Genomic DNA, 13652 nt, shown 5'->3' on the forward strand with positions numbered 1-13652 from the left:
TGGTATTCTGAGATCAATTTGTTTCAATTGCCTCCTTTTAACTCACCCAAGTACGGCGGTCTGAAAGAGATTGCTATCACGGTAATTACTGAGAATGATTGGGGGTGATTCATTATGCATAAGAGGATGCGAATGTTAAATAGGGGAGCTGTGTGTCTGAGAGAGAGAGAGATGCAGGAGATATAGTGTAGCTTAGCATGGCTATGACCTCCACTAGAATGCTTAGGGCTAAATGTTTCTTCTAACATGGTCCAGGATAAATGCTCGTTTTCTATTGAGGCCATGTGGCTATTAAATGGTAATACAGGGAATTTGCACATTAGTTATCCAGTCTAGTTAATGTGAGGCATGACAACATGACAGTGTCTGAAGATTCTAAATACTGCATGTTACATATCATATATACATTTGTTTGCATGCAGTTGATTTCTTTTGAAGTTGTCCATTGAGGTAGCATCCTATTGTGTCTCTGTGTCCAGTATCACGTTTTTCTAGCCCACGGCTGACACCCCGGCTGAGCAGGAAGAGGGCACTGTCCATCTCTCCGCTGTCAGATGCCAGCATTGACCTGCAGACCATGATCCGCACCTCGCCCAACTCCCTAGTGGCCTACATCAACAACTCCCGCTCCAGCTCAGCCGCCAGCAGCTCCTATGGGCACCTTTCAGTCGGAGGGATCAGGTATATCGACGGAGTCCATGCTTACATATCTAGCAAATGCTCACACACAAGAATACACACATTTACAGGCAGATACACATTTGTGCATGCATATTTGAAAGTGTCAGTTTAGATTTTATCTATGACCAAACGTCAGGTCTAATTTTTGCATATTATCCAGTAAAGCAACTTAAGGTATTGTAAATTCCTAAATATCTTGTTTCAGTAACTGTCAGTAAACTAACAATGTGGAATTGCCGTTGACATTGATCATGTTTTTAAAGTAATACTCTTTTTAAATAACCTGCACACATACTGACTTCACCAACACCTCCCAAAAGCGGGAATTACACATTCAGAAGTCCGTTTCCAGCAACAAATGCCACTATACATCAAGCTCCTGAAAAACTTGCAGTTCAGGGTTCTCATTGTTGAACTTTGAAAGTCACTTTGTGTTCAACCAATACAATCAACATTTTTGGAGTGTGTCATTGTCCCATAACCCCTGTTTGTATAATGCTAACAGCTAAGCAGACTGGTTTTCAGTCAACTGTAAAACAAGTAGATGGCATACTTTAAATCACGTTGTTAACGTTAAATCAACATCTAAACAATGTTATATTTGGAGCTTGCTAGTATCTTACCTGCCATCACTTGGCAGCTAGGGCTAATGCAGAAAAAACTTAACATTTAGACTAAATCATATGGAGTTAATAGCGATGTAACTGTTTTTTACTGTGGTTTTATTTGAAGGCTATCAAGCAGACAAAACTCCATTCATATTTTCCACGAGATAACTTTCCTTTTCCCTCTTGCCCAGCCCCTCGTTCAGTTTCCCTCATCCCATCAATCCAGTGGCATACCAGCAGCTTTTGTCCCAGCAGAGGGGTCTCAACGCCTTCGGCCACACGCCTCCTCTCATTCAACCATCACCATCCTCTTTCTCTGTTCGCCAACACCCCCTCACTGCTTCACCTATGTCCACCTCTCACAACAGCTCCAACTCTGAGGCAAACCAGGTAGGAATGTGTGCATTTCTACAAACAAATGTTTCACTTGTATACTAATAACATGTGCACAGATTCACATGCATATACCCTTTTTCTTTCAGTCATTCTTGCCTCGGATCCAATTTATATGGATGCATACATGTGGGTTAGATTAAGGCTTTCTGAAATAACTCCTGCTACCAATCAGATGATTTTTCACTTTCATATAATAGAGGCGATGTGTTCTGATCAATTTGAACAGATGTAAGGTGCATAAATGTTAATCAAAGCCATACAAAAATATGCTAAACTTGATTTCGAGGGCAGGTAACTGCTGAGTAATGTGTAAAAGGGAATCTTGCCAGTGTTGATATGACAATACGTAGAGAAAAACGTAATAGTCATTTACTGGTGACAACTCTTATAACTTTTGTATGACAAATGTGTCCATTTTTGTGGTCATTTCTCTGTTACTAGTTTTCTGGCTGTGGTACAGGGAGAGACGACAACCCCATTTTTAATTCGACTTGTAAAACTCTGATTGTCTTGGTTGTTTTTTCAACCAAAGACACAGCCGTCAATGTCAACGAATCCAGACATATTTAAATCACTGGAAGAATGATGAGATGTTGGGAGCGACTCAGTAATGTTGAGGATCTGAGCTAAATTTGGCTTTAAAAACAATGACACACATCAGTGGAAAAAAATCATGAAATCTCTGACCTATTTTATTGTTTGATTGTGTAAGGACAAAGTCTTTATGGGAGAGTGTTGCCACTCGGCAGCCATCTTGGCAACGCCCCTGGTCAGTTACTTTTGGTTCACAAGAGCAGGCCCCTATCTAAATGAACAGGGAGAGAGCAATAACTTCACTGTCCATGGTCACTGGGACATAAAAACTGCCCCAAAATAAGGTTTAAAAATTATTTTCCAAAGGTTATACTTCTACCACGCATGCCCAAGGTTTCACTTATTTCAGTGCAACAACACGATTGGCTCGATATGTTTCCTGTTCAGCTGTTGTAAAGAAGATGATTGGCTTTTGGGGGGAAGGTGCAGGATATGTGTCCTACAACTGCAATCTTTGGCGTTATGAACTTTTCTATTCAAAATACTTTAAGTGGTTGTCTCCTCTCTTATAAGGACAAGGACAAAATTCAATGACCCATTCTGGAGCTGAAAATTATGTATTTTGCCGCTGTCGCTCTATGCACGCTCTCAGCTCAGGTACAGCCTACAAGTGAACGTTATATGAACGGTCATGTACTATAAGCAACCTTTTAGAGTAGAGCTGAAACTATAATGATTTACAATACTGATTAATTTTATTCATGTAATTGCTAAAGCATGTAGTCTAACAATAATTTGGAATTGATAAATGCAGTTACAAGCTCACAGAACCAAAAGCTGACATCTTTAGATTGCTAATTTTGCAAATTGTCCTAAAAACATAATTTTGAACTGACGGTGATCACGTTTGAGGAGCTGGAACCAGCATGTTAGGCTTGTTCTGTTCCATACATGACTTAATCATTTGATTATCAAAATTTTGTGTTGATCAACTAATCGACTGATTGTTTCGGCATTTATTTGGAATTGATGATGGCTTGTGCAGTAAATGTAGCCTGAATGTACAAGTTCTCGTGAATGAAGTATGTTTTGTAAACTGTATATCAGGTCAGAAATATGCAGGAGACTCCCTCCCAGTTCCATCTGTCCTACTTCCTACTGTCTCCTCTGTCTCTCTTTATCAGCCCACTGTATACACCACATGTAAACTTCCCACTCAGTGAACCACCCCACCTCACACTGCTATCAGCCGCCTCTAGCTCTGTTTCAGAACAGTGTCTACTGACATACACCAACAGTATCCAAGTATCCAGGAGTATATATGTGCACCCATTTGGATACGCTTACACAGATAAAAAACAAACACACACCCCCAATTCATGCACGTACACAAAAACGCAATCTGTTTCATTTCAACAGTGATCACAACCATATTTCCCTTTTGGTTTCAAGCCACTGAATGAATCATCGAGGCTGCCAGAAATGCTCAACTGCACTGTAGCGTCTGGGTGGGATTAGGAGACCCCCCTCTAATATTGGACCCCCTCCAATGAACCTCAATACTCACACACGCACACACACACACACACACACACACACACATTTATATCTTTCCTTTCTTTTCATCTACATTAGAGCTTCAACAGGCCCTCTGAGTCTTTGTCTTTCTGTCTTTTTGAGAATCTGTTGGCAGATCAAAGCCCCTTCCCTCCGCAGCCCCCGACCCCACCCCCACCCCCATTCTGTACAGGGGGTAATAACTCCTCTTCTTTAATATTTTCTTGTGCCTTTGGCGATCATAAAGCAGTCTACTGATTAGTAGACTGATTAGTCTCAGCGACAGGTCCTAGTCTGACTTACGGGCCATGGTGCCTGCCATGACTCCTCACATCTCTTTGCGGCTGTTTGCCAAGCCAAAAACAATCGCATGGTATCTTTGTGACTTGTTTATCTGATTCCCCTTTAGCCGCTCTCTGTTATGACTGTGTGAAAAGTAGTAGAATGTGGCAGTTTAATTAATTGAAAGAGTTATTAAATTAATAGGTGAATAAGTAGCAGGACAAATGGATGCATGGAAAGATGAATGGGTAGGTAGGTGTGCGTAAGGACTAATGGAATGATTCACTGATAGGTGATGAATGAAGGGAATGGCACAGATTGCATGAATGACAAAAGATTTAAATTATTATAGTGCCTCCTTTTCTGCCTCATAAAGGCATCCAGAAAATCATTTCCACTACAGTGCAAGCGTGTCTCTTCAACCCTGTCTCTGGTCTTATCTGTCTTTCAGAATGCCAATGGAGACCCAGCAGTAAGCAGCACAGTCAATCCACTGACCACCAAGAGATCAAAAGTTAAGATGGAAGCAGAAGGTCCACTGCCCATCTCACCGTCCTCTCAGGTAAGAAAATCAAAAAATAGTGGACATAAGTAGAAATATTAGAGATCAGATAGAAAGTAAGTAGAAAAATGCAAATGCAAACGTAGCATTATTCATTTTTGGATCTGTATTGACCTTCAAAAAATCCTAATCAACTGCATAGATTTTTTCTCGCAACTTAGCTATGTCCATCACAGCTTCAGCTTCTTACAGTGGGAAAATAGTCCTCTCTTTAACTGCAGTTGCTAATTTGGCTCCAATTGATTATAGATAGTGAATAAAAATGCAGCTTTAATTAATGACAAAAGGTGTTGTTATGCAGGGAGTTCAAGCAGCAACTCCTTAGGATTAAGAAACAGATAAGATAAGACAGATGCAAAATAGTTCAGAATGCTTCCCTAACATATTGACCACAGATTTAGGTAAAAGACACAGTGTTTGCATGTTTTTATTCTAGTCGTTTAGGTGCACTAATGGATACACACATCTGTACTGTTTGTTAGCCCCTTTCTGACATAAAGTGCCGTCCCCTTTCTCCAGGACCATGGTGGAGGGATCTTGGACTTAAGTGATGATGTGGATAAAGATGAGTGCAAGCAGGAGCCTGAGGCCATATATGAAACCAACTGCCACTGGGAGGGCTGTACCAAGGAGTATGACACCCAGGACCAACTTGTCCATGTGAGTATCAAGCTTATTGTCCTTTTGGTTATTGCGGAGACTTTCTCAGTGACAGACACTGCTGACTTTTTTATTACAGCCCACTAACAGAAAGAGTATATAGACCTCAAAACTGGAAATTCCACTGTATAGCAGCGTGGCTCAGGAGGTAGACATGGTCTAGTAATTGAAAGGTTCCTGGTTTGATCCACAGCTCCTCACAGGAGTGTGTCGAAGTGTCCTTGAGCAAGATACTGAACCCCCCTAACTACCCCTGATTCTGTACCATCAGTGTGTGAATGGGTGAATGAGTGGTTGCTAGAATAGAAAAGTGCTACTTAAGGTGAGACACCACATGCAAAAACATTATTTTTTTCATGTACTGGTCAATTTTGAGATTTTGGGCTATTTTGCTTCCATTACATGTCTTCTTTCAGACTAGTGGAAAGAAAACATACAAAATACACATTTAGGTGTTTATTTTACTACACTTTTTCTATTTTTATCCATAGATTTTAATTACAATACACACCTTTAAAGTCAATTTTCTCAAAATGAGTTTTTTCTCATACGCTGAGCCAGAAATCTCCACTTCTGCCACACTTACATAAACCAAACTTTCCAGTTTTATTCCTGTCTTTATACTTAAGGAGAAAAACAGGTGAAAATTGATTTTTTTTATTGCTGTTGACAGTATTTTCTGATTTATGGAGTGATAAAAAGAGAAATCCCAAATCCCCTCTGTAAAAACCTTTGACTTTAATACATCAACAAATCAAATGTTGAACTTGAATTTGATGCTTTTCTCTGTCATAAATGATGGTAAACTGATTTTGTTGTTTTGGACTGTTGGTTGGACAAAACAAGACATTTGAAGATGTCACCTCACGCTGTGGGAAATAACACAATTAACAGATATTTGTCGCTTTTTTCTGAAATTTTATTGACAGAACTATTAATCAATTAACCGAGAAAGTAGATTAGAAAACAGATTAATCAATAACGAAAATAATTAGTAGTTTCAACCCTATTCCACTGAAAATACAACCTGTGTAATGTCAAATCATTCGCAGACATGTTTCATTTGCTACTCTGGACAACATTCCTGTCATCAGTATTATTAGGTTTCTTTGCTTTAGTGAAAGAAAAGTCCAAACAATGCCATCAGAACTGCTGCACTTTGTTGTGTAGAAAGGGAAAAGTTCAAACAACTCTTCTGCTACTCATTAAATCCATGCTGATTGAGTCCAGTCAGAGAACAGTCCAGTAACTGATCCTTTCCTGTTGGGTCGACACGCGCAACATTAATGAGCCTGCGGGCTCTCGCCAAATTCAGGCCCAAGCCCTGCAGCTGTGCCCCACCACCCCTCAGCCCCATGACCCCTAACCCCTAACCTCTCATTCCCAGCAACACCCCCAACCCCTAAAGCACAGAGGGCTGGTCATAAATCCATCATCATGCCAGCAGCTCTGGAGTTGTGGAACCTCATGCTCCCCCCTTTTCCAGGCCAACTTCTCTTCTTGCTTTCCACTTTCTGACTTGACATCAGTCATCTCAGAGCAGTGGCAGGAGAGGCATGTGTCAGGTCCACAGATGCAGAGACTGATCGGAGTTGGTGTAGCAGGACTCTGATCCTGCTACAAGTAAGTACCAGAGTTAACTTTAAGAACTTTTACCCCAGCTCCAGCTCCCTAGCCACAAACTCTGTGAAAGCTTGCCAGGATTACCGAGTCGACTAGCAGTGGATTGGTGATTTGATCTCGGATGTGGATGGACAGTGTGAGGCCAACACATTCTTAAATTTGCTTTCCATCAACTTTATAAAAAACAGAAAATCTTTGGGGTGTAATAGGCATTCTCTCAACAAAAACTCCTGACAGTATCTCCCTAGACACATCCAGGGTTTCAGTGAAGGTTCTCACCATATCAGCAAAAAAAACACACACCTGTGGGTTTTCCTGGCTTCTGCTTAACCAAAGTAATCCTGTTTCAAGAGCCCCCAAATTATGGATTCACAGTAGAGTGTAACCTGAAAATAGAAGCCTACACTTGGGCCACACACTTGTTTCCATTCCTCCTCCTTCACCCAAAATAGATCTCAGCAGAATCATCAACCACTGAGCTTTTTCACTGGTGAAGAAGTGGCCACATAAGTGGAGCATTGTGGGCCTGGATGTCCTCAGGAAATGAAGTGGTTCCTCTGGGTGTGTGGATATTTGTACATGGTGCATGGGATGAGAGTTTTGAAGTGCGTGTCTCTTCAGAAACATTGTGTGTGTGTGTGTGTGTGTGTGTGTGTGTGTGTGTGTGTGTGTGTGTGTGTGTGTGTGTGTGTGTGTGTGTGTGTGTGTGTGTGTGTGTGTGTCTGCAGTATAAGTCGTTTGAGTTTGATAAACGCCTGTTGTATCTGAGGGTATAATTAAGATAACTGTGAAGGTACTGTGGGTCATTCTGTATGTCATTCTCTTGCATATCTACACAGTGTAGCAGGAGCAACTGACAGCCTCCTCCAAATTAATAATTTTAACAAGACAAGAAATTCTTCAAACATGACGAATTCCTACAAGGTGGAATACATGCTGGAATTACACAGCAATGTAAAATTTTGCAGTGTAGACAGATCATCTCAAAAAGAATGCTCTGAGATTTCACATTTAGGTTTGCAATTTAATTTGTCTGTTTGAAATTACTAGACTACCTAATTCAAAATTTAAGTTTAAGAATCACACAGGAAACTTGATGTAAAGTCAGCAACTTCCTGACCTGTTAAAAGTAAGGAGAATCGAAGATAAATGCAAGGTTGTCACAAAATCCGCTTCCTGATCACTTTTACTGGGATCTGAGGAACTTCCTTTTCCTTTAGAAACTAACACACACAGCCTGAAAAAACAGACAGTGCTTTCAATGTGATTGTCTCTAGTTTACAGATGCATAATAACTGTCATCCATAATGGATGGCACTGTCAATCACAACTTGTGTGTGTGTGTGTGTGTGTGTGTGTGTGTGTGTGTGTGTGTGTGTGTGTGTGTGTCTGCAGTATAAGTCGTTTGAGTTTGATAAACGCCTGTTGTATCTGAGGGTATAATTAAGATAACTGTGAAGGTACTGTGGGTCATTCTGTATGTCATTCTCTTGCATATCTACACAGTGTAGCAGGAGCAACTGACAGCCTCCTCCAAATTAATAATTTTAACAAGACAAGAAATTCTTCAAACATGACGAATTCCTACAAGGTGGAATACATGCTGGAATTACACAGAAATGTAAAATTTTGCAGTGTAGACAGATCATCTCAAAAAGAATGCTCTGAGATTTCACATTTAGGTTTGCAATTTAATTTGTCTGTTTGAAATTACTAGACTACCTAATTCAAAATTTAAGTTTAAGAATCACACAGGAAACTTGATGTAAAGTCAGCAACTTCCTGACCTGTTAAAAGTAAGGAGAATCGAAGATAAATGCAAGGTTGTCACAAAATCCGCTTCCTGATCACTTTTACTGGGATCTGAGGAACTTCCTTTTCCTTTAGAAACTAACACACACAGCCTGAAAAAACAGACAGTGCTTTCAATGTGATTGTCTCTAGTTTACAGATGCATAATAACTGTCATCCATAATGGATGGCACTGTCAATCACAACTTGTGTGTGTGTGTGTGTGTGTGTGTGTGTGTGTGTGTGTGTGTGTGTGTGTGTGTGTGTGTGTGTGTGTGTGTGTGTGTGTGTGTGTGTGTGTGTGTGTGTGTGTGTGTGTGTGTGTGTGTGTGTGTGCATGTATGCACCAGAAGATACACAGGGAGAATCTTCTGGTGGGAAAAAGAATTTGATGTCTCACACACACACTTGGTGTCTAGTCACATTTATATCCCTGTATCACAGGCACATGTTATGATACATTGTGATAATGACTTGAATTGAATTCGACATGCTGTCTCCTCAGCACATCAACAATGACCACATCCATGGTGAGAAGAAGGAGTTTGTGTGTCGCTGGGAGGAGTGTTCACGGGAGCAGAAGCCCTTCAAGGCTCAGTATATGTTGGTGGTCCACATGAGGCGACACACAGGGGAGAAGCCGCATAAATGCACAGTGAGAACCTCCCATCACAATGAAACACTGTAATAAACTGTTTGTGACTAGCTGGTTAACTAACTGAGCACAGGATCACCTGACCCAATGTGTGACTGACTGCTGTGTAAGTGGAACTCCACCAATTTACTATCACACTTTCTTAAAGGTTGGGGACGTGCAAAAGACAGATTAAAAAAGAATAGTCAAAATCGAAGCAACAGAGGCCGAGTCCTGACCCTTAGTCAAAAACAATGGATCCTACATTTATCATGATGCAACCAGCAGTGACTTTGTTTTACCCTCCCTACCTGAATGCCCATATTTTTCTCCACGCCTCCAGTTTGTAATACAGGATTTTTGTTCTAAATTTAAAGTCTCGGAGCCCTAGCAGTTATGTCACCGTTACATCATTTAGGTTACTGTCCCTTTATCTGACTAGTTCACTGGTTAACTAGAAATGGCACTTGGATGTTATTCAGCCACATTAGCAGACATACAGACTCTGTCCTGCAGCCCTTCCCTTTGCCTGAGAAAAAAAGTTTGTGTGATTGTCTTTGTGTTTAGAGCCAGTGATATTTCATTGTCAATAAATAATGGGTGTTTTCTGAAGCCGTCGTTTGCTATGTGAGGATCAAATTAAGGGCCTATTTTCTTGGCTTCAAAGCTCGCTCAAAGACTCTTGTGAATGCATTAAAACAGATGACTTGTAAAGGAGCGAGTTAAGAAAGCTGATTGACAGCGTGGGCATGTAATTAAAATCTGCAGACAAGCAGGGGGCCAAGGGTCCTTATTAAGACCACGCTGTATATTCTCTGTACAAATCCCACATGCATCTTCTCATAACACTCTAACTCCCCATTAGTTTCATCTTTTAAGCAGGAATCTTCTGACTTTTGTATCCCATTTCTGAACTAGTTTAATTTGATTCTCTTTTAATTTTACAGCCAATTACATTCACAATAACTGCTCAGAAGGAATACCAAATTATAGCTTGTATAGTACAAGTGAATACAAAGGCAAAACACAGACTTTTCTTTGTCTCAGCAAAGCACACCAGACAAAGCACTCTACCACACCTCACACTTAGTTTAGATATTTAACATAATAGCCCTTTTTACCAAAGTGTAGCAGGGCTTTGCTTTTGTGTGGCAAACCACAGTAGGTGGGCAAGAGTCCAAGAGCAGATTACATTTGAAAACTGAAACACACAGAGCTTTTTTTTTTTTTTTTGTTGCCCAGCTCTTTTCTCTAACCAGCTGCAGACAAAATTACAGCACTCAGGCAGTCAGACTCACTGTCTATCTGTCCGGCTGTCTGTCTTTCTGTCGGCAGTTTGAGGGCTGCTCCAAAGCTTACTCTCGCCTGGAGAACCTCAAGACCCACCTCAGGTCCCACACCGGAGAGAAGCCGTATGTGTGTGAGCATGAGGGCTGCAACAAGGCCTTCTCCAATGCCTCAGACCGGGCCAAGCACCAGAACCGCACACACTCAAACGAGGTATGTTCTCACACACACACACACACACACACACACACACACACACACACACACACACACACACACACACACACACACACACACACAATGAACATTGCTCATTGTTTTTACTCATTGTTTTTACTCATTGTTTTTTCATATTATACATACTGTACATCTGACACTTTGTAATATAATGTTATATTTACTTCTTTACTACAAAGACCATTGTGTTCTACTGTCAAATCTTTGAGTGATATTTAATTCTAGTGTCTTTTCAAGACAATATTGAAATAAAATATTAACCTAAAAACATAGTTGTCAGTACCATACTTTTATTCCACCCTGAGGAGTCCCCACAGGTATACCACTCAGGCTCCATCCAGCGCCAACAACCTTTTCCAGTAAGGCAGGGCAGTCTGTATGTCACCTGAGCGGCAAAAACCAGGGCACAAAGCTGGCTTTTGCTCCTAAAGCTTACTGCTCGATATCTGTATCCACACAGATCTTCTCTCACCTGCACTATGGTGGCAGGACAGTAAGAGGACAATGTACAGAGACATTAGATACTAAGAAAATCAACATGAAACGTGAAAAGTGAGGGGGGCAAAGTTAGGCTTCTGAAAAGTGAGAAGGGCCATGCCTCCAATCCCCTTGCTATCATTTCTATATGTTTTTTTTATATATGGCATTATAATTGTTCTTTTTGTTGTATGAAAGTTTTAGATGTTGCATAATGCCACCACAAAAACCTATCATTTATATATCCAAATTTCAATTTATGTATGCCTAATATAGGACAAGATGCATTTGAAAAATCAAATCTTCATATGTTGTTGCTTTTCTGTGATGAGCTTTTCTATTGTATACTGTTTTCCATCCACATCTGAGTGAGTCACAATTCCTTCCTACAATAAGAATTGTCTTAAATCCCTCTTGGCAGAAACCATATGTGTGTAAGATCCCAGGTTGTACCAAGCGCTACACGGACCCTAGCTCTCTCAGGAAGCATGTTAAGACAGTACACGGACCAGAAGCCCACGTCACCAAGAAACAACGTAGCGATGCTCCTCCAAGACAGCAGCCACCCAAAGGCAACGGGGAGAATGACGCAAATTCCAGGCACGGTGCAAGAGGCGTGGACGGCAAGATTGAGGCCAACAGCACCTCTAGAGGAGTGGAAGACTGCCTACAAATCAAATCTATCAAGACAGAGACCGCTATGGTTTGTTCTGATCACATCAATCAAAAACGTCACCCCACACATTTCTTTTATAGCTCATGAAAATTTTGTGTGCAGGAAAATCACTGTTACTGAATTAGTCTTTGTGATTACAATGACTGCACCTTGAAGGAATTCTACCACTTGCAGCACTAATCATCTAATTGTCAGTGTCACCTGTTAAAATATGATCTTATAATCGTATGTCTTTCTCTGTTTAAGAACCAACAAAGAGAGACACAGACTTATTTTCCTCACTGTTTTCCATTTTACTAACAATGCCCTGAAGTTAAATGTCTACTGCCAGCACTGCCTGCATTCTTCTTAACTCACCCCTCTGGTTGTTGCTTGAACTTGCTTCTCTCTCTCCCTTATAACCTTCCTAATGGACAGTCTTCCCTGAGGTGAGCATTCAAACTGTCTCTCTGTCTTCTTTCAACTCAGCATGGGAGATAAGCAAATGTTTTCTCATGTTTCATGCCACAAGTTGGATTCTTGTTTGATGTAAAATGGCTATTTGCATGATAATCCATTTTCACGCATTTATAAGAGTTCCTTTCTATATAGGACACACATATATTCATGTGCAGGGACACACGTTCCCACACACTGCCATTAAACTGGATTTTCCTATACACAAAATCAATGGCAGTAGCCTCTGTTGTCGGCCAATGATAAAAGTCATTGTCACATTAATATGCAAAGGCGGGGACTGTTTTAGTATGTGTGCTGAACAAATAGTGCCAGCATCAAGCTGTGATCAAGAATTTAGTTCATTTTGGGCCAGTTTGAATTACTGTTGCTGCTGGATTGTTGCTCACAGAACTCATCTATTATCCACTTGTTTTCTTGTTGTAAATAAATCAAAGCCATCTATAATTGATTAGATTCTGGAACTATAGTCCTACATTAGTTATTACAAAACACCATTACAATCAGAATTTTTAACTGTGGTAATTATTTAATATTGAAGAATACATAATGGACTTCTCTGAACTTGGCATGAGACTGTAGGTTTTATTTATTTATTTTATTCATTTATATTTTTAAATTTCACTTTATTTCACTATTTTTTGTGTTCGTTCACATCATATATGCAGATAGCAAATTCTTATCAGCGTTATCAAGGTTTGGCAGAATATTTATTTACTATGGGAAAATTAAACGACGAACCAATACCATTACCACTACCACTTCTATTGTTTGATTCATTAGACCTATATCAAATTCCTCCCTGCTGTCCTCCTCTAGACATATCAGTCCAGTCCTGGCGGCCACTCGTCATGTAGCAGTGAGCCATCGCCTCTCAGCAGCGCCAACAACAACGACAGTGGGGTAGAGATGGCAATGCACAGCGGGGGCAGCTTCGGGGACCTTAGTGCACAGGATGAGTGCCCGATGGTTGACTCCACTGTTCCCGCTGGGGGACAGCAGGGTGGGGTGGGCCTTCAGTTAAGGAAAACCGCAGGTCATGGTGGCAGGGTCACCATCAAGCTGGAAAACATCAAGAAGGAAAGGCTGAAGACAGTGAGAGACTCCTGCCCCTGGGTCAACTCTGCACCACAGCCACCACAGGGCCAACGCAACAGCATGAAGCTGCCTCCCATACCTGCAGTCGGTAAG

The 13652-nt window shown here is 40.9% G+C and overlaps 1 protein-coding gene across 2 annotated transcripts in view; it reads left to right on the forward strand.

Moving 5' to 3' along the window:
• The window catches only part of gli2a (GLI family zinc finger 2a), an 87302-nt gene that overhangs the window by 69286 nt on the left and 4364 nt on the right, over positions 1-13652 (forward strand). For both annotated transcript variants that reach the window (XM_040149377.1, XM_040149378.1), the window contains 8 exons: positions 480-681; positions 1481-1679; positions 4510-4620; positions 5140-5280; positions 9200-9349; positions 10664-10828; positions 11751-12032; positions 13281-13647. In XM_040149377.1, coding sequence (XP_040005311.1) covers positions 480-681; positions 1481-1679; positions 4510-4620; positions 5140-5280; positions 9200-9349; positions 10664-10828; positions 11751-12032; positions 13281-13647 — 1617 coding nt within the window. The remainder of the gene's footprint in view (positions 1-479; positions 682-1480; positions 1680-4509; positions 4621-5139; positions 5281-9199; positions 9350-10663; positions 10829-11750; positions 12033-13280; positions 13648-13652) is intronic.

This window comes from Xiphias gladius, chromosome 16, assembly GCF_016859285.1.
Source record: "Xiphias gladius isolate SHS-SW01 ecotype Sanya breed wild chromosome 16, ASM1685928v1, whole genome shotgun sequence".
NCBI classification, from domain to species: Eukaryota; Metazoa; Chordata; class Actinopteri; order Istiophoriformes; family Xiphiidae; genus Xiphias; species Xiphias gladius.